This window comes from Hemitrygon akajei, chromosome 24, assembly GCF_048418815.1.
Source record: "Hemitrygon akajei chromosome 24, sHemAka1.3, whole genome shotgun sequence".
NCBI lineage: Eukaryota > Metazoa > Chordata > Chondrichthyes > Myliobatiformes > Dasyatidae > Hemitrygon > Hemitrygon akajei.
The window spans coordinates 5,853,087-5,875,185 of record NC_133147.1 but is presented as its reverse complement, the minus strand read 5'-3'; the positions used below and the strand labels follow the sequence as shown (position 1 = coordinate 5,875,185).

General features: G+C 47.4%; 1 protein-coding gene across 6 annotated transcripts in view; it reads right to left on the bottom strand.

Moving 5' to 3' along the window:
- Window positions 1-22,099, bottom strand: part of cdk20 (cyclin dependent kinase 20) — a 135,916-nt gene that overhangs the window by 110,172 nt on the left and 3,645 nt on the right. For 5 of the 6 annotated variants that reach the window (XR_012096188.1, XR_012096187.1, XR_012096186.1 and 2 more), the window contains exons 3-7: window positions 21,033-21,221; window positions 19,879-20,000; window positions 17,293-17,355; window positions 14,996-15,119; window positions 12,222-12,377 (exon numbers count right to left, since the gene is read on the bottom strand). Coding sequence is in view for 3 of the 6 variants with exons in the window: in XM_073028257.1 (XP_072884358.1) it covers window positions 12,222-12,377; window positions 14,996-15,119; window positions 17,293-17,355; window positions 19,879-20,000; window positions 21,033-21,221 (654 nt within the window). In the remaining 3 variants the exon portion in view is untranslated. Of the gene's footprint in view, window positions 1-705; window positions 2,571-12,221; window positions 12,378-14,995; window positions 15,120-17,292; window positions 17,356-19,878; window positions 20,001-21,032; window positions 21,222-22,099 lie in introns of those variants that run through there. The other variant, XM_073028255.1, reaches the window with a different exon arrangement.

Sequence of the window (22,099 nt, the reverse complement as noted above, 5' to 3'; positions counted from 1 at the left end):
CAAAGGTGGTGGTGAATCAGCGTACAGGAGGAAGACTGAAAATTTGGTTGAGTGCTATAGTAACAACAACCTCTCACCCAATATCAATAAGACCAAGGAACTGATTGTAGACTTCAGGAAGGGAAACCAGAGGTCCATAAGCCAGTAATCATCAGAGGATCAGAGCTGGAGAGGGTCAGTAACTTTAAATTACTGAGTGAAGCTATCTCAGAGGACCTGTCCTGGACCCATCATATAAATATTATTGCGAAGAAAGCACGGCAGGGCCTCTACTTCCCAGGAGTCTGCAGAGATTTGGCATGTCATCAGAAAGCCTGGCAAATTTCTACAGATCTGTGATGGTGAGTGTGCTAATTGGCTGCATTACGGCCTGGTATGGGAACACCAATGCCTTTGAGCAGAAAATCCTACAAAAGGTAGTGGATTTTGCCCAGTACATCATGGGTAAAGACCTCCCAACCATTGAGCGCATCGACATAAAATGCTGCCGTAAAAAGTAGCAACCATCAGCAGATATCCCCACCACCCAGGCCATTTTCATTTCTCACTGCTGCCATCAGGTAAAAGGTACAGGAGCCTCAGGACTCACACCACCACATTCAAGAACAGTTACTACCCCTCAACCATCAGGCTCTTGACAAAAGGGGATAACTTCACTCATTTAAGAACTCTTCTATCTTGATATTTCATTCTCCTTAACTGCTATTTATTATCTGCATTTACACAATTTGTTTACAGTTCCTAATGTTTACAGATCCTGTTTACAGTTACTGTTCTATAAATTTGCTAATTATGCTTGCAGAAAAAGAATCTCAGGACTATATGTGGTGACATGTATGTACACTGATAATAAATTTAGAAATACATTTGAACATTTAAATTTACTGATGACACCAGTGTTGTTGGCTGAATCTTGGGTGGAAAAGAGACGTATACAAGAGAGTTCATTTGGGTGGTTGACCATAGACATAAGACATAGGAGCAAAATTAGGCCTTAGCCCACCAAGTCTGCTCCGACATTCTATCACGGCTGATTTAGTATACCTCTCAACCCCTTTCTCCTGCCTTCTCCCCGTAACGTTTGACACCCTTACTGATCAAAAACCTATACACCTCCACTTTAAACCCGTCTTCTGTGTCAATGCATTCCACAGCTTCACCAGACTGTGTAAAGAAATTTCTCATCCCTGTTCCACAGTGACATCCTTGGATTCTGATGTGCCCTCTGATCCCACTATTGGGAACATCCTCTCCACGTTCATTCTATCTAGGCATTGATATTCACAAAGTTTCAAAGTCATGCCCCCCCAACCCATTATCCTAAACTCTAGTCAGTCCAATCCAGAGCAAACACTCCTGATACATTAACCCTTTCAGTCCAAGGACCATTCTCACGAATGTCCACTGAACCCGTTCCAATGCCAGCAGATCCTTTCTTGGATAAGGGACCCAAAACTGCTCACAATACTCCAAATGCAGTCTGACTAGGTCCGTAAAGCATCCTTGCTTTGTATACATCTTGTCTTCTTGAAATGAATCGCATTTGGCTTCTTTACTGCCAACTCAACCTGCTCAATAAATCAGCTGGTTGAGTGGTGTCGCAACAAAAACATCAGTAAGAATACTGATTGTGAACGTCAGGGCAGGGAAGTCGGGAGAAGAACACCGGTCCTCATCGAGGTGTCAGCGGTGGAAAGGGTTCCTGTGTGTCAACATCTCAGAGGATCTGTCCTGACGCAATCACAAAGAAGGTACAACAGGGGCTATACTTCATTTGGGGTTTGAGAAGATTGGGTATGTCATCAAAGTCTCTAAATACTTCTGCAGATGTACGGTGGAGAGCATTCTGACTGGCTGCATCACACATCTGGGAAGGAGAATCCAATGTGCAGGATCAACAGAGGTTGCAGAGGGTTGTTGACTCAGCACAACTCTCCCCACCACTGGGAACATCTCCACGTTCATTCTATCTAGGCATTGATAGTCACAAAGTTTCAAAGTCAGCATCAAGAAGTGCCTCAAGAAGTCAGCATCCATCATTAAAGACGCTCACCATCTGGGACATGCCTTCTTCTCATTACTACCATCAGGGAGGAGATACAGGAGGCTGAAGACTCACACCAAATGATTTAGGAACAGCTTCTTCCTCTCCACCCTCAGGTTTCTGAACTGTCCATGAACACTACTTCATTATTTGTCTTTTGCACTTTTTATTTTTTTGTAATTTATAGTATTTTAAGTCTTTGCACTGTACTGTAAAACAACAAATTCCATGAAGTACATCAATGATAATATATTTGATTCCAATAAAGTCTCTTTTCAGGGCGACATATCCAAGTGCTCTGCAGGTTCCTGGGGCTGTGGAGCAGCAGCAGGGTCTTACCCCTTCCTCACCACACCCTGGCGTAGGGGGCGACAAGCTCGGGGGCGACAGCTGACTCCGCGATGGGCCGGTTGATGTGGAACTCGCGCTGGTGCTGCAGGGTCCTGCTGGCCCCCCTCTGGGGCTTCGGCAGCTCGGAGTGGTGGGCGGGCAGCGGCTCCGTGAAGAAGTACGAATGGAGGAGAGCCTGTGGAGAGGATGAGGGGTGGGGGGTAAGAGCGCACACTGGTGAAGTCTTGGGGACCACTAGGGCCTTGTGGAGCTTCCTCACCTGAAATGCCACCTAAGTGTGGTTTACTCTGTGCGTGCTGGTGACTGATTTCTGTTTCCAAGCTGAACCCCTGAACCTGGAGGACTGGTGTACTACTCTTAGTCTGGCCTCTCTCTACCCTTTGACCTGTTTGGCATGGGTGACCCTACCAAAAGCCAAAGCATAAAGCCCCGACTCCAGATAACATACCTCTCTGGGTCATTGAGGCACGCAAGCCTCCAAACCTAACAACAAGGTTGAGTTCCTCTTGGAGGATATACTTAACTAAATGGCTTTTTAAAATTGCTAATGGCCGCACCTCAAGAACCACCTTTAACTTATACATGTTTAACATGTCTTATACAACTTCACCATAACATTCCAACTCTTATACTCAATACTTTTATTTATAAAGGCCAATGTACCAAAAGCTCTCTTTACTACCCTATCTACCTGTGATGCCACTTTTAGGGAATTTTGTATCTGTATTCCTAGATCCCTCTGTTCTACTTGATACAGAATATAGAGTCATACAGCACAGAAACAGGCCTTTTGGCCCAACTTGTCCATACTGACCAAGTTGCCCAGCCAGCTAGTCCCGTCTACCCACGTTTGGCCCATTGCCCACTAAACCTCTCCTCTCTGAGCACTCATCTATGCCCCACATGATTTCATTCACTCTCCTGGACTCCAATAAGAAAAGTCCTCACCTGCTCAACCTCTATGGCTCTAAAGCTGAGGGATTATAAAGGCATTTGAATATGGTGAGAAGTTTTGGTCTCCTTATCTAAGAAAGAACATGCTGGCATTGGAGAGGGTGCAGAAGAGGTTCATGAATATGATTCCAGTTTAACATATGAGGAGCGTTTGATGGCTCTGAACCTGCACTCACTGGAGTTTAGAAGAATGAGAGAGGATCTTATTGAAACCTATTGAATATATACCAATGGAGTGGACATCTTTTAATGTGCCTGCCCCAATATTTCTGGTAGCTCATTCCAAATATGCACCACCCTTGGTGTGAAGCAGTTGCTCCAGATATTCCTCTTAAATCTGCCAGTTCTGATCTTAAACATATACCCTCTTGCTTTTAGCACATCTCTCCCTGGGAAAACGACTACGTGCTTTCACCCTATCTATGCCCACATGATCTTGTATACTGTACCTCTCTCAGGTCACCCATAAAGTGCTTGTCTATGTAACCTCTTCTTGTAACTCGGGCCCTCAAGTTATGGGTTAAGGGAGAAAGGTGATATGTTTACAGGAAACATGAGAGGGAACTTCTTCACTCAGAAGCTGGTTAAAGTGTGGATTGAGCTGCCAGCACGTGGTGGATAAGGGCTTGATTTAAGCATTTAAGAGACGGGTGTATAGAGGGCTATGGTCCAGGTGTAGGTCATTGGGACTAAGCAGATTAATAGTTTCACACGGACCAGATGGGGCAAAAGCCTGTTTCTGTGCTATAACGCTCTATGACTATGACTCTGATTAAGTCCAGGCAACATTCTGGTAAATCCTTCTGCAATTTTACTAATTTAATAACATCTTTCCTACAACATTAAACACCAATATTCCCAAGTATAGTCTCACCAATATTTAATATAACTGCAACATAATGCCCTAACTCCTGTATTGAATGCCCTGACAGATGGAGGCCTGCTAACAAATTACAGTACAGGCCCTTCGGCCCACACTGTTGTGCCATCCTTTTAACCTACTTATGATCAACCTAATCCTTCCCTCACATATAGCCTCCACGTTTCTATCATCCATAGACATGCCTATCTAATCTTTTATGATTTCTGTATGAGAATATACCTGAATATTTCACTCAGGTTTTCTCCCATTTAGTTAACTTTAAATTATTCCGCGTGACCTCAGTTTTACTCACGTTGGTCTGCATTTATCAAGTCACCTCCTCTTCACTCAACCCACCCAGATCCCTCTGTATTGACTTCATCACAGTACACACACCCACCTATTTTGTGGGTCGTCGGCAAACTAGGATTCCTCGCATTCTGTCCCTTTCTTCCAGGTCAACATTATGGAGGTCCACTCTATCTAGGCCTTTCAAAATTTGATAGGTTTCAATGAGATCTTCCCCCCACCTTATTCTTCTAAACTCCAGCGAGTACAAGCCCAGAGCCATCAAACGCTCCTCATATGTTAACCCTAGACAATTTGCCTATCGCCACAATAGGTCTACGACAGATGTAATTCATTAGCTCTTCACGCACCCTTGGATTACCTGGACAATACAAATGCCCGTGTCAAGATCTGTTTATTGTCTACAGCTCAGCATTTAACACAATCATTCCTACAGTTCTGATTGAAAAACTCCAAACCTGAGCCTCTCCATCACCTTCTGCAACTGGATTCTTGACTTCCTAAGTGGGAGACCACAACCTGTGTGGATCATAAATAACATCTCCACCTCGATGACAATCAACAGTGGCACACCTCAGGGATGCCAATTGCTCTACGCTCTCTACACCCGTGACTATGCGGCTGGGCACAGCTCAAATGCCATCCATAACTTTGCTGACAACACGACTACTGTTGGCAGAATTTCAGATGGTGATGAGAGGGTGTGCAGGAGGGAGATATACCAGCTAGTTGGGTGGTGTCATAGCAACAACCTCGCACTCAGCGTTGGAAATGGCAAGACAAGGGAACGCACAGCAATCCTCACAGAGGGATCAGAAGTGGAACGAGTGAGCAATTTCAAATTCCTGTGGGTGAATATCGCTGAGGATCTATCCTGGGCCCAACATACTGATGAAGTAACAAAGAAGGCACAACAATGGCTATATTTCATTAGGAGTTTGAGGACATTTAGTACGTCACCAAAGACACTCGCAAATTTCTACTGATGTACGACCATGGAGAGCATTTAAACTGGCTGCATCACTGTCTGGTATGGGGGGGAGGGGAGAGCTACTGCATAGGATCGAAATAAGCTACAGACACTTATAAACAGTCAGCTCCATCACAGGCACTAGCCTCCATAGTATTCAGGACATCTTCAAAGAGCGATGTCTCAAAAAGGCGGCACCAACGTTTAAGGACCCCCATCACCCAGGAAATGCCCTTTTCTCATGGTTACCATCAGGGAGGAGGTACAGGAGCCTGAAGGCACACACTCAGAGATTCACAGACCGCTTCTTCCCCTCTGCCATCCAACTGAATGAATAATAAACCTATGAACACTAACTCTACTTTTTTAAAATCTTTGCACTGCCTTTTAAATTAACTATTGTGGCGACTCACTTACTGCGCAGGCGAACCGGCTCACAAAATGCCAGCACCACAAAATTTGTATAAACTAGTCTCGAAACGACTTACCGACTGCGTGTCATTATTTCAGCGCTGTGTGTAGCACATCGCTACATTGGTGACCCCGACGGTCCAAATGGGATTTGGACCAAAGATGACCGACTCTTCATCTGTTCACGCAGTTTCGCTAAAACTGCCGACTTTCTGGACGCTGCGACCACGCGTGTGGTTTAGCCAAGCAGAAGCCCAGTTCCAGATTCGGCAGGTATCCTCTGATTCCACACGTTACTACCACATGGTGAGCGCCCTTGACCAGGAGACGGCTGCCCAGGTTGCGGATTTCATACAGTCGCCCCCGGAAGAAGGCAAATATGAAGCATTCAAAGCGCTGCTCATTGGGACCTTTGGCCTCTCACGGCGTGAGCAAGGTGTCTGCCTGCTTCACCTGGACGGTTTGGGAGACAGACTGCCGTCAGCATTGAGGAGGCCGCGGCCGCTTTCGTTAAAGCCAAGGAAGCCTTGGCAGATGCCGCGATGCTGGTGCACCCCAGAACGGACGTTCCGACCGCACTCACAGTGGATGCATCTGACACAGCAGTCGGTGGGGTGCTGGAACAACTCATCGAGGGGCGCTGGCAACCCCTGGCATTCTTCAGCAAGTACCTATGACCACCTGAACTCAAGTACAGTGCTTTCGACCGGGAGCTGTTGGCACTGTATCTGGCAATCCATCATTTCAGGTACTTCTTAGAAGGCAGGCCGTTCACCGCGTTCACGGACCACAAACCGTTGACCTTCGCATTCACGAAGGTGTCTGATCCCTGGTCGGCTCGCCAGCAGCGACATCTGTCCTACATCTCCGAGTACACGACGGACATCCAGCATGTCTCGGGAAAGGACAACGTCGTGGCGGACGCACTCTCCAGACCAGCTGTCCAAGCCCTGTCCCTGGGGGTGGACTATGCAGCACTGGCGGAGGCGCAGCAGGCAGACGACGAGATGCCCAGCTACAGGACTACAGTCTCAAGTTTACAGCTGCAAGACTTTCTCGTAGGCCCAGGTAAAAGGACCCTCCTGTGCTACGTGGCTACCGGCCAACCTCACCCCATTGTCCCGGCAGCCTGGAGGTGGCGAGTTCTCGACTCCATACACGGTTTGGCGCACCCATCTATCAGGACAACCGTCCGGCTGGTCTCCAGCAAGTTCGCGTGGCACGGACTTCGCAAGCTTGTCAGTGAATGGGCCAGAACGCGCGCGCAGTGCCAAACAGCCAAGGTGCAGTGGCACACTAAAACCCCGCCGCAGCAGTTCGAACCCACTCACCAGGGGTTCAACCACATTCACGTGAATATCGTGGGCCCCCTACCAGTGTCCCAAGGAGCGCGGTACCCCCTAACTATGGTAGACCGGTTCACGAGGTGGCCAGAGGCGGTCCCGCTCACCGACACATCTGCCAATTCCTGCGCCCGAGCACTGATTGCAACCTGGGTAGCATGCTTTGGGGTACCGGCCCACATTACCTCCGACAGAGGCGCCCAGTTCACCTCCAGCTTGTGGTCAGCTGTGGCCAGCCTGTTGGGAACACAGCTACACCACTCTACTGCCTACCACCCACAGTTGAAGGGACTAGTGGAACGCTTCCACCGTCACTTGAAGTCAGCTCTCATGGCCCGCCTGGGAGGACCTAACTGGGTGGACGAGCTTCCCTGGGTCCTGCTTGGAATTTTGCACAGCGCCCAAAGAGGATCTGCATGTCTTGTCGGCCGAGTTGGTGTACGGCGCACCCCTGGCTGTCCCAGGAGAGTTCATACCAGCCCCAAGGGGGCAAAAGGAAGAACCCGCAGCAGTCCCGGACAGACTACGCGAAAGGCTCGGTAACCTGGCCCCTGTACCAACTTCACAGCACGGACGGACCCCGACTCATGTACCCAAAGACCTGCAGAACTGTAAGTTTGTGTTTGTACGAAGGGGCAGACACTGGGCACCGCTACAGCGGCCGTACAAGGGGCCGTTCAAGGTGATCAACAACAACGGGTCCACGTACGTTCTGGACATTGGGGGGTGTATCGCCGGTTCTGGGGGGGGGGGGGGTTATGTGGCGACCCACTTTCTGCGCAGGCGAACCGGCTCACAAAATGCCAGCGCCTCAAAATTTGGATAAACTAGTCTCGAAACGACTTACCGACTGCATGTCGTTATTTCAATGCTGTGTGTAGCACATCGCTACACTATTATACTTATAGTAATGCCTCTATTATTATGCATTGAATTGTAGTGCCAATGATATTAGACCTGATTATGATTATGTTTAGTGACATTCCCCCCTCCCCCAACTCCAGCGAGTACACTCCTGATATGCTAACCCTTTCATTCCTGGGATCATTCTCATGAATTTCCTCTGGACCCTCTTCAATGCCAGCACATTCCTTGTTACAGGGCCCAAAACTGCTCCACAAAACTTGTGGCACCTCACCAATTGCAGGTTTGAAGGACGTGGTGGTGCAGCGATGGTTCACGGGGGACGCTGCTGGATCAGTTACGGCAAGAGACTGGATAGCCAGGGAATGTTTACTGATAGGAGAGGAGAGTGGACCATGGGAGGATGGGACCCAGGGGAAGGTGATAGGCCAGGGAGAAGGGATAATCAAATATAATCACTACAGTTAAGAGGCATTCAGAGCAATACAGATCAGAAATAGGCCCTTTGGCCCATCTGGTCAAAGCCAACCAAGGTGCCTTTGAGCTGATTTGCCAGCGTTTTGTCCATAACCTAAACCTTTCCATCCGTGTAAGGTCTAACTGTCTTAAAAAGGTGCTATTACACCTATGTCAACCACATTAAATGGCAGCTCATTCAACATAAAAAAAAATGTTGACCTTCAAGTTCCTATTAAATCTTTCCCCTCTAGTTCTCGATTCCCCAAACTCTATGATTTCGTACATATCTATATAACGGCACGGTAGAGTAGTGGTAAGCACAATGCTTTACAGTACCAGCACCCTGGGTTCAATTTCCACCACTGCCTGTAAGGAGTTTGCACGTTCTCGCTGTGAGGGGTTCTTCAGGATGCTCCAGTTTCCTGCCGCAGTACAAAGACATACCAGTCGGTAGGTAAATTGTCCTATGTTTAGGTTTGGATTACATCAGGGGACTGCTGGATAGCTTGAAGGGCTGGAAGGGCCTACTCACACTATATCCCACTAAATAAATAAATTAAATAGAAAATATCACACTTCATATTCCTATGCTCTATGGAGAAACAAGTCCCAGCCTGTCCAATCTCTCTGGCTGCCCTGTTATCAGGAAGGATGTGATTAAATAGGAAAGAGTGCAAATAAGGTTTACAAGGATGTTTCTAGGACTCAAGAGGCTGGGCTTTAGGTAGATTAGGACAGGCTTGGACTTTACTCAATGGAATGTGGCAGACAGAGGAGTGATCTCTTACAGGCGTATAAAATCATGAGGGGCAGAGACACAGTGAGCTTTTTTTTTGTTTTTTTAATATGGCTGGGGAACTGAAAATGAGAGGACATACCATGGCCACTTTATTAGGTACACCTGTACTCTTGCTCGCTAATGCAAATATCTAATCAGCCAATCATGTGGCAGTAAGGTAGTAACTCGATGCATAAAAGCAAACAGACATAGCTAAGAGGTTCAGATGTTGTTCAGACCAAACATCAGAATGGGGAAGACATGTGATCTAAGTGACTTTGACCATGGAATGAATGCTAGCACTGGACAGAGTATCTCAGAAACTGCTGATCTCCTGGGATTTCACGCACAACAACCTCCAGGGTTTACAGTGAATGGAATGACATTTTTTTAAAAATCCAGTGAGCAGCAGTTTTGTAGGTGAAAATGCCTTGTTAATGAGTGGTCAGAGGAGAATAGCCAGACTGGTTCAATCTGACAAGAAGTTATTTGAGTCTGTCAGTAACTCAAATGACATGTTACAACAGTGGTGAGCAGAAGAGCACCTCTGAATGCATGTGTCAAACCTTGAAACGGATGGGCTACAGCAGCAGAAAAGGTTCCACACTTGTACCTAGTAAAGTGGTCACTGACCGTACCTCTTAGTCAGCACAGACACTTAGGGGCTGAAGACCGTATGACTCTATCACTAGAAATAAGTGGGTCACTTGTACTGTAAAGTGTTGTGCTAACCACTTCTTCCCCTCTGCCCTCAGATTTCTGAATTGTCCGTGAACACCACCTCACTATTCCTTTCTTTCCACGCACTATTTTTGTAATTTATAATAATTTTATGTCTTTGTACAACTGCAAAAACAACAAATTCCACATCAACACATAATCACAAGATGTTGGAGGAACTCAGCAGGTCAGGCAGTACCTAGTTTCGGGTTGAGACCCTTCATCAGGACTGGCTTCACAGTGGAGCAGTAAACTATAAATGCAATGGGGGTGGCATGGTAGCGCAGCGGTTAGTACAACGCCTTACAGTATAAACCAATGGGTTCAATTCCCACCACCGCCTGTACGGAGTTTGTACGTTCTCACCGTGACTGCAGGGTTTCCTCCCACAGTCCAAAGATGTACCAGTTAGTAGGTTACTTGGTCATTATAAATTGTCCTGTGATTAGGCTATGGTTAAATTAGGGGATTGGTTCCTAAGGTTGTCATAGTCAGCGGTGGTAGTGGGGACAAACTCCCACTACCTATAAAATGTCCCAAATGGTGTGCGACTCTGACAGCCTCTGACAACCAAGTCCAACTCTTGGCCTTCATGTGTGGCTTAGCTACTAGGCCCGGCGGAACTGTTTCTACTGACAAGAGAAGGGGAAAAGGCGGGTCACAGGCACCTAAAAACCAGTTGCTTTGAGTAGGTGGGGCTCGTCAGCCTTAAAACATGCTCAGGTATTTCTGACTGAGGATTGGGATACATTGTTTGTAAGGTGTGAAAGATAGTCTAAGAGAAACTACATCAGACTCCCCTCCTCTACCTGTTTCAACCTGCCTTTCACCTCTCCTCAGTCTACCAGTTACTTCAGGCTCCTGTGACACCACTCTCCTTTTTATATCGGTCCTCTCTCCTCTCCACTCTCAGACCTGATGCAGGGTTGCAACCCAAAATGTTGACAGTTCCTTTTGCTCCCACAGATATTGCTTGAGTAAACCCTGAGGAAGAAATCTGGAGCCGGGGCCCCTGAGGCAGTTTGATGTTGTTTACAACTTCACTCTGGCAACCTCTGCGACGACACTGGTGCCAAGCTGTATCGGCACTTGCCCTTCCCTTGGACTACATCAGTGACGTGGAGATGGGGATCCCGCTGCGTGGGCAACAGCCGGTTCTTCAAATCTTCCCGCCCAGGCTTGCGCCCTGGAGAGGGCACAGTCCACCAGAGACACAAACCCATGAACCCCTGGGATTGACAACTGCCTACTACTAAATTGGGGGGATTGCTGGGCGGCATGGCTCGAAGGGCCGGAAGGGTCAATTCCGCACTAGATGTTAATAAATAAACAAACAAACAGACAGACAAGATATACAGCAGATGCTAGAAATCCACAACAACACGCACAATGCTGGAGGACCTCAGCATGTCAGGTGACATCTATAGATATGAATAAACAGTTGATTTTTCAGGCTGAGACTCTTCATCAGGACAATTCCATATCATACATTAGTGACTGCAAATGATTCTGATTCTTAAATAGGCAAGGCATAGAAAGATACACTCCCAATGTGGGGAAATGGACGAAGGAGGGTCATAGTCAGAATCAGATTTATTATCATTGACATACATCATGAAATTTGTTGTTTTGTGACAGCAGTACAGTGCAAGGCATAAATGCTGACTATAAATTACAATAAGAAATATATTTTAAAAATAAAAAGTGCAAAAAGCAAGCAAATTTGTGATATCATGTTCACTATGACATGTTGTTCAGAAATCTGATGGCAGAGGGGGAGAAGCTGTTCCTAAAATGTTGAATGTGTATCTTCAGGCTCCTGTACCTCCTCCCTGATGGTACTAATGAGAAGAGGGCATGTCCTAGATGGTGAGAGTCCTTCATGGCAGATGCTACTTCTTGAGGCATCATGATTTAACGATGCCTTTGGTGAGGAGTCTAGTGCTGATGATGGAACTGGCGGAGTCTACGATCTTCTGTAGTTCTTATTCCAGTTGTCTGCATTGGTAGCTTCACACCAGGAGGTGATGTAGTAATGGAAAGAGGCCATGCCCTGGATGGTCTGAGCTTTGCCTGCGGCTCAGTGGGGCCTGCCTTTGTACCGGCCTGGCAATGGGAGACCACCCCCCCCACCTACCATCCCGGCATGCACTCACCTCGGCAGCACTGATGCGCTGTTTGGAAGGATAGACCAGAAACCGCTTGAGGAGATCCAAAGCCTCGGGTGAGGCGTCCGGGACGATCTGCTCCAGTGGGATGGGCGGGTTCTCCTTGAAGGTGATCTTGTTGTAGTCCGGGAGCTCCGTTATTTCCTGCCGGGGTGGGAGGGGGGAGAGTAAAGAAGTCAGGGATGAGGGCAAGGGTGGCAAATGGTGGTGGGGTCACCCCTCTGGGAATGTTCACTGTATGAGGCCAGGGACTTGCTCGAGGCAAGGGAGGGAGCAGCCTCTCCTGCTCTGCAGTGCAACTTCAGGAAGGGGAAGTTGGGAGAACACACACCAGTCCTCATCAAGGGATCAGCGGCGGAAATGGTGAACAGCTTAAAGGAGCTATCCTGGGCCCAAAATATTACAATGAACTCATGAGGGCAATAACTGTTCCTGAACCCGGTTGTGCTGGTCCCAAGGCTCCTGTACCTTCTTCCTAATGGCAGCAGTGAGAAGAGAGCCTGGTCTGGGAGGTGGGGGTTCCCTGATGATGGATCATGCCGTTTAATGGAGATAGACTCAATGGTGGGGAGGGCTTTTCTCGTGATGGACTGGGCAATATCCACGACATTTTATAGGATTTTCCATTCAAGGATATTAGTGTTTCTATACCAGGCTGTGATGCAACCTGTCAATATGCTCTCCACCACACACTTATGTCAAAGTTTTAGGTTCATACCGAATCTCTGCAAACCGCTATGGATGTAGAGGCGATGCAGAGCTTTCTTTGTAATTGTCATTGTGTGCTGGGCCTACAGCAGATCCTCTGAAATGATAACACCGAGGAACTTAAAAGTCACTGACCCTTTCCGCCTCCAATCGCCCAATGGGGACTGATTCATGGACCTCCAGTTCCTCCTGCTGACATTGAGTGAAAGGTTGTTGTGGCACCACTCAGCCAGATTTTCAATCTCCATCTATGCCGATTTGTCACTACCCTTGATTCGGCCTATGACAGCGGTGTTGTCAGCAAACCCTTTCATTCCCAGGATCATTTTCGTAAGCCTCCTCTGGACCCTCTCCAATGCCAGCACATCTTTTCTTAAATATGGGCCCCAAAACTGCTCAGAATACTCCTAAATGTAGTCAGTGTGGAGCAAGGATGACAGGGTAGTAAGATTAAACATTTTTACCAATGCCTTAGAAAGCCTCAGCATTACATCCTTGTTTGTATGTTTTTTAGTCCTCTCAAAATAACGCTGCATTTACCTCAGGCAGTGTGTTGGAACCTGGACATTATTATTATTGTCATAAGTACTGAGATACTGTAAATGGCCAAGATTGTCTACATTCATGTTATTTATTTTCCCAATAACATTGTTATTAGCAATTTGAGTATGTTATAATATGCTTCATTGTAGGAATGATGTGGGAGCTTTAGAGAGGGTAGATAGGAGATTTACCAGGATGCTAACTGGATTACATGTTTTGAGAGGATAAACGCAAGAGATTCTGCAGATGCTGGAAATCCAGAGTAAAAATACACACAAAATGCTGGAGGAACTCAGCAGGTCGGGCAGTTTCTATGGAAATCGATAAACAATGGATGTTTCAGGCTGAGACCCTTTATCAGGGAGTGAGAATATGAGGATAGGTTGAGCGAGCTAGGGCTTTTCTCTTTGGAGTTAAGGAGGATGAGAGGTGACTTGATAGTTAAATAGGGTGCATAATACTTTTGCACAGTACTGTATTTGTCGAAGTGGAGCGGAGAGTGAGTTTGTAAATCTGGTGGGAACAAAGGATGTTGGGAATGGGGAGGGTGGAGCACCATGGCAGAGAAGGACTGCCAGGGCGGGGGCTGGTGCAGGTGCAAACACACCCAGCCCCGAGACCCAGGCAAAGTCATTTAAATCCAAACAATTGGTTTATTGATCATTACAGAATGTCTCTCTGGGACTTCTCTGCCTTCTCCTTTCCCCTTTTCCCCTCTCCTTGCACCCTTGCCCTTCTCAGTCCACAATAGAGACCCATATCAGAATCAGGTTTATCATCACCCACATATGTCATAAAATATGTGTTTATTTTTGTGGTGACAGTACAGTGCAAACCATAAAATTATTCTAGTATTGTGCAGAAGTCTCAGACACCCTAGCTATACATATACACCTAAGACTTATGCACAGTACTGTATACCACATATTGAGCCTTTGGTCAACCCACACTTGGGAGTATTGTGAGTAATTTGGGGCCCCTTATTTAAGAAAGGTTGTGCTGGTGTTAGAGAGGGTCCAGAGGAGGTTATTGAGAACGATCCTGGGAATGAAATGGTTAACAAGTGAGGGGTATTTGAGGGCTCCAGGGCTACACTCACTGGAGTTTAGAAGAAATGGAGGGGGATCTCATAGAAACCTATCAAATATTGAATAGAGTGGACCTGAAGAGGATGTTTCCTATACTGGAGAAGTCTAGGACCAGAGAACACAGCCTCAGAATAGAAGGACATCCCTTTAGAACAGAGATCAGGAGGAATTTCTTTAGTCAGAGGGTGGTGAATCTGTGGAATTCATTGTACAGACAGCTGTAGAGGCCAAGCTATTGTGTACATTTAAAGTAGAAGTTGATAGGTTCTTGATCAGTGGTTGTGAAAAGACAGGAGAATGGGATTAAAAGGGCCATGGAGTAGCTCGAAGAGTCGAATAGCCTAATTCTGTTTCTATGTCTTATGGGGCCAGAGAGAGGCTGAATGATAGGGAACAGGCCAGAAGTGCCGAGAAGGTACTTACCGGCCAGATCTGCTCGTTGGGGGTCCCCAGGACCCGCAGGACACAGCACAGTTGCTCAATGTCATTTTCCCCAGGGAAGAGTGGGGAATTGTTCAGGAGCTCTCCAAAGATGCAGCCCACAGCCCTGCAGGAAGAGACCACACTAGGTTAACCGGCAGCTAGGACCACTCCCCGTTACCAGGACAGTTTCGACATCCTCTCAGAGTGGCATTCCTACGGTGTCATGGGGCAAATGCACAAACTCCTTACAGGTGTCGGAGGGAATTGAATCCCGAGCTTACAACTGGCACTGATCACCAGACTACCTCGCCACCCAATTTCAGCTGAGGAGTTTGTGCGTTCTCCCCATGACCGTGTGGGTTTCCTCTGGGCGCTCCGGTTAGGGTTAGTGAGTTATGGGCATGCTATGTTGGCGATAGAAGCGCGGCTGCCCCTTGCCCGGGTATATCCCACAGTGTGTTGGTCGTTGACGCAAAACGACGTATTTCACCATATGTCTTGATGTACATGTGGAAAAATAAGGCTAATCGCTATCGCTATTTAAATCCTTCCCCTGCACAGCAAGCTTCACATCCTGCAAGAGTGCCTCTCGATCCTGATGCACTGGGGACAGAAACCTAGCTGCAATGTTCAAATGCAAAGGATAAGGGAATTGAGGAGCTGCTGTGAGGGCAGCTGATGACGCCTGCGCAGAAGATATTGTTGGATTAGAGTCCAGAGTTCCAACCTGGGGTCCACAGTCCCCTTGCTTTACGGTATTGGTCCACAGATTAGACTGTATAGTAGTTATGTCCTTTGCAACTTAACTTTTATGCTTGCTTGTATTTTACGTAACTAGCTATATACATGTAACTGTTTAGTATGATTCCTAGTGTTCATAGTATGTATATACAATTAGCCAATCTGCCCCTAGTGGATACAGTTCTTCGTATCATTTTGTATAGCATTATTTGAATAAGGGCTATCTGATTGGTTACTCTTATCTCTAAATTTGAATGGAATGTCTGTTTATCTGGGTTATAAGAAGAGCTGAACATCTTGGCCCATTTGCCCTTTCTTTTTTTGTTTGCCTTTTCTTTTCCTTCCCCAACTAAACCGGTTTCTCTCCATTTCCAGTTCTTTGGACTATTAGCAATAATAAAATGACCACGAAGCAAACTTTACACCTACTTTTTGACTTCCAGAAGGCCCTTGGATCAAAATCATCAGAATCCGATAGTGATGGATGGTGGGGCAGGGCTTGAAGGGCTGAGTGTTCACCTCCTGCTTCCCTTTTTATTTTTTGTGTGTGGGTGACATTCCACCCGCCTTCCCAAACCCAGGGAAATCATTCCTCTGTGACAAGACTGCCTTTTTCTATGCAGGCGGGCTGTTTCTGGTCCAGAATAGGACCAGTGTTGGGGAGGAAGAGTCTTCGGACCAGAACAGATCAGTTGTATGGGTGGGAGGGGCAAAGCGACGGTCAGTCTGACTGGCTCACAGACAATAGACAATAGGTGCAGAAGTAGACCATTCGGCCCTTCAAGCCTGCACCGCCATTTTGAGATCATGGCTGATCATCTACCATCAATACCCGGTTCCTGCCTTGTCCCCATATCCCTTGATTCCCCTATCCATAAGATACCTATCTAGCTCCTTCTTGAAAGCATCCAGAGAATTGGCCTTCACTACCTTCCGAGGCAATGCATTTCAGACCCCCACAACTCTCTGGGAGAAGAAGTTTTTCCTTAACTCTGTCCTAAATGACCTACCCCTTATTCTCAAACCATGCCCTGTGGTACTGGATGGATGAATGGATATCCCGGGTTTTCAGCTTGTAAACCACCCATGGGACACCCTCAACTATTTTCCTGTGTTTAACTGAGTGCTTCCCCTGTCCTGGAAGTGCAGGACAAGGTAGTGGGAGCTACTCTGTGTCTGACCCCAGGAATGTGCGATGGCAGATTGAAGATGGAGCCTCACTCTGTGTCTGACCCCGGGAGTGTGTGATGGGACGGTGTAGAGGGAGCTTCACTCTGTGTCTGACCCCAGGAGTGTGTGATGGGACGGTGTGGAGGGAGCTTCACTCTGTGTCTGACCCCGGAAGTGTGTGATGGGACGGTGTGGAGGGAGATTCACTCTGTGTCTGACCCCGGGAGTGTGTGATGGGATGGAGTGGAGGGAGTTTCACTCTGTGACTGACCCCGGGAGTGTGTGATGGGACGGTGTGGAGGGAGCCTCACTCTGTGTCTGACCCCTCGCATGTAACCATAAAAGAACATAAACTTTATTTTTGTGAGACAGTATTTGTTTCTCACCAAATATCCACGCCTTCATCATATTTACGAGCTCCATACAACAGCTCTGGGGCTCTGTACCACCTGAAACACACAACAACCGACATAAACATATTCAGTTACAAACAAGAAAAACATCTGCAGATCCTGGAAATCCAAGCAACACGCAGAAAATGCTGGATGAATTCAGCAGGACAGGTAGCATCTAGAGAAGAGAGTAAAGAGTCGACGTCTTGGGCCAAGACACTTCAGCAGGATTGGAGTTGAAATTGTGACTGCACTCTTCCTCCAGCGTTGTGTGTGCGTTGCTGACATAACATATTGCAATTTAAATCAGAGACGAGGAGAGAGGTGAAAGTAGGTAGAGGGGTAAATTGGTTTATTATTGTCACATACACTAAGGTACAGTGTAAAACTTTGCTCTTGGATGCCATTCACACAGATCACTTCATGGCATTAGTACACTGAGGTAGTTCAATGATGAAGTGATGAATGCAGAAGGAAGTGTTACACTCAGAGAGAAAGTGCAGTGCAACAGCATCAAGAGGTAGACTGTGAGGTCAAGAGTCCATCTAATTGTACTTTTCTCATCAGGTAGAAGGTACAGGAGTCTCAGGACTCACACCACTAAGTTCAAGAACAGTTACTACCCCTCAACCATCAGGCTCTTGAACAAAAAGGGGATAACACTCATTTAAGGACTCTTCTATCATATTTCACGATAGTTATTTATTGCTATTTATTTATTTATTATCTGCAGTTGCACAGTTTGTTTACAGTTTACAGATCTGGTTTATAGTTACTGTTCTATAGATATGCTAAGTATGCCCACAGGAAAAGAATCTCAGGGTGGTGATGTGTATATACTCTGATAATAAATTTTACTTCGAACGTTTTTAGGGGAGTCTTACAACAGGGGGCTATAAGCTGTCCCTGAGCCTGGTGGGACGGGCTTTCAGGCACTTTCCAGCATCTGTATTTCATTCAGAGTTTGAGGAGGCTTGTTCTGTCACCGAAGACTGGCAACTATCTACAGATGTCCAGTGGAGAGCATTCTGACAGGCTGCACCACCTCCTGTACAAGAGGTTGCAAACTCGGCTAGCTCCACCACAGGCAGAAACCACCCCACCATCAAGGACACCTTCCAAAGGCGATGCCTCAAGAAGGTGGCGTCCATCAGCAAGGAGCCTTCCCATGCCCTCTTCTCGTTAGAACCATTGAGGAGGAGGTACAGGAGGCTGAAGACCCACACTGAACAATCAAACAGCTCCTTCTCCGCCATCAGATTTCTGAACGGTCCATGAAGTTGTGAACATTATTCATCTATTTTTGTTACATAACAGTAATTTTTATGATGTCACACTTCACAGTTCTGAACTTCCTACTTGATGGGAGAGGATGTTCGGGGTGGGTGGAGAGGGGGTGTCTTTGGTTAACTTAGCTGCTTTACTGAGGCAGAGAGAAGTGTAGACGGAGTCGGTGGTGGGGAGGCTGGTTTCCGTGATACGCTGAGTCGTGTCCACAACTCTCTGCAGTTTCCTTCAGTCATAGGCAGGGCCATTGATGTACTGAGCCATGATGCATCTTTCTGCAGTGCATCAATAAAAACTGGTGAGAGCCAATGGGGATGTGCCAAATTTCTTTAGCCTCCCAGACTGTTCAATGTTCTAGTAAGTGTAGTACAGGTAAACAACAAGGTGCAAGATCACAAGGTAGATTGGGAAGAGCTGGAAAGGATGGTACCAGAGGTTTTCTTCCTGAAACAGCTTATTCTCTTTTTTCACATCTCTTTTCTTTTCAAGGTGGTTGGGATCCTGTCAGAGTCCATGATCTACAACTGCCGCTCAAACTATGGTTCTCCACGGGCGGCAGGTTCTTATTATTCAGACTCGCCATGTGGCCTAGCATCTTGATATCTCCAGATGCAGCCTGGAAGACGCGTGCCTTCGGGGTGTGGACCTGTCGCAACGTGTGCTGCTGTTGGAAGAAGGCCCCTAAATTCGAGCGATCCTCTGCCCGTCCTTGAGTCAGGTGACTCGGAGAAGCAACGTGGCAGATTGTAACATCATAACAGCAAGCTGCAGGTCTCCCGTTCTGGGGTTCTGACGTTTCTGTCATTGATTCTTTAGGGGGTTTTCACATCGTGGCTGTCTGTGAAGACTAAGAATTCCAGGTTGTATATTGTATACATTCTCTCATACTACATTGGACCATAATGAGGTCAAGAGTCCATCATACTCATTATGTGCCCTGTTCTATGACAAGGATGATCGTGGTCTTTCCACGACCATGATTTTCTTGGCAAATTTTTCTACAGAAGTAGTTTGCCGTTGTCTTCTTCTGAGGCAGTGTCTTTACAAGACGGGTGACTCCAGCCATTATCAATACTCTTCAGTGGAGACAGGATAGAAGCTGTCCCTGACCCTAGTGGTTAGTCTGTCTCTCCTGCCTAATGGTAGATAGGAGAAGAGAGACTGCCTGGGATGGGCGGAGTGTTGATCTAATGGCTGCTTTACTGAGGTAGTGGGAAGCGGAGACTGAATCTCTGGCAGGGAACGGGGCGCATGGTCTGCAGAGGTGATTGACCCCTCCCCAACCTCACTCACCGGGTGGCCACCTGGTGACTGTAGAGCCGGCCGCCCTCATTGGAGAAGACCCGTGCCAGGCCAAAATCGGCAATTTTCAAGTGTCCCGTCGAGCTGATGAGCAGGTTAGCCGGCTTCAGGTCCTGCGTGGAGACGGGAGGGACAGACTTTGTGTGAGACAAGCTCAGGCAGGTTCCCGGCTAATTAACTTAACAAATTCTGTTTTAACAGAAATAAACAATCTGGATTTTGAGCAGCGCTCTTAACATAGTTGACAGTAAACTTCCCAGGCATTGGAAAGGGTCCAGAGGAGGTGCAAGAGAATGATTCAGGGAATGAAAGGGTTAATGTACTGTATGAGGAGCGTTTGATGGCTCTGGGCCTGTATTCAATGGAGTTTAGAAGAATGGGAGAGCGTCTCATTGAAATCTCTCGAATACTGAAAGGGTTAGATAGTCTCAGACCAGAGGCACAGCCTCAGTATAAGGGAAATGTCCATTTAGAAAAGAGAGGAGGAGGAATTCTTTAACCGAAGAGTAGCGAGTCTGTAGAATTCAATTCCGCAGATGGCTGTAGAGGCCAAATCATTGGTCATATATACAGCGGAGGTTGGCAGGTTCTTGCTTAGTCAGGGTGTCAAAGGTCATGGGGTGAAGATAGGAAAATGGAGTTGAGTGGGAAAATAAATCAGCCATGAGACGAATGGCCTGATTCTGCTCCTCTGTCTTATGGTCTTAACATGAGCTGTCCTCCCCACAGAATGACGTTCCCTCCCTTTGGTTTGGTGCTCCCACATCACCGTCGCCCCCCAGGCTGACGTGCTCCCCCTTTGCCGCCTCTCCCATGGCACTCCCTCCTCAATTCACCTGTTGCACATTGTTCGAACACAGAGGGGTGAGCTGGGGTGCTGATAGAGGCATCGAGATGTGGGCATCGCAGTCTCATTCTACAGAGAGGCTCACACCCCCAGACTGGTCCAATGCCAGTTGCGAGGGGGTATGAAGTCTGGGCAAGGACTTCCCCCGATCCTTCGGATATCAAACCGGGGGTGACCACAAACCCATTAATGTGCTGACTCCACCCCACCCCTCGGGACGACCTTCAGTTAGCCCCGAACTTGAAGGATGACCCTGTCCAGGTGCAGAGCGGCAGGAGGGAGCTGCGGGGGCTCTCACCCTGTGCATGATGGAGTTCTGGTGACAGAAGGCCACTCCTTTCAGCAGCATCATCATGTAACCTTTGACCTGGGACTCAGTCAGGGGCCGGTCGGAGTTTCGGATCACTTCGGATAGGTCGGACAGCATGTACTCAAAGACCAGAACGAAGCCTGTCCCGTGTGGGAACACATCCTTCAGCTTCACCACCTGTGAGAGATACGAGACAGAGATTAGAAGGAGACCTCTAGGGAACACACAGACCTCATCGAGGGGTCAGCAGTGGAACGGTGAGCAGCTTCAAGATCCTGGGCACAACAGATCACTGCAATTACAAAGAGGGCATGCCAGAGGCTAGATTTCATCAGAGACTCAGCAACGTTCTACAGATGAACCAGGGAGAGCAATCTGACTGGCTGCATCACCGTCTGGTATGGAGGTATCGTTAAAAGCAGCAGAGAGTCGCGAACTCAGCCGTGGGCACCAGCCTCCCCAGCGTCCAGGGCATCCTCCATTGGCAATGCCTCAAAAAGGTGGCATCCATCATTAAGGAACAGGACATGCCTTGTTGTCATTACTACCACCAGAGAGGAGGCAGAGGAGCTTGAGGAGAGACACTCACCGTTTTAGGAGTAGCTTCTTCCTCTCCTCCATCAAATTTCTGAACAAAGAACCAACCCATGAACACTACCTCACTATTTTTGGTTCCCTTTTTGCAATACTTATTTAGTTTATTTTTATATATTTCTTATTGTGATTTACAGGTAGTCCCCGAGTTACGAACGTCCAACTTACGGACAACTCGTACTTACGAACCAAAGAAGGAGAGCGCTGTCCGCCATTTTAAGTCAGATTGTGACGCCATCCGCCATTTTCAATCGTTGCCGTTGACACTCTGTTGAGCGTTTAACTTTGTATTTGTCTTAAATTTTTCTTAGTAAGATTCACCCTGGACACCCCCCCCCCCCCCCATTCCGGTGGCGCAGTGAGATCAGCGCCGGGCTCGAGAATGGAGGTTTCCGTGTTTGATCCAGTGACAGACCATTCCTGTGCCGGGTTGATGTCAATCCAGTGACTCCCGTACCACC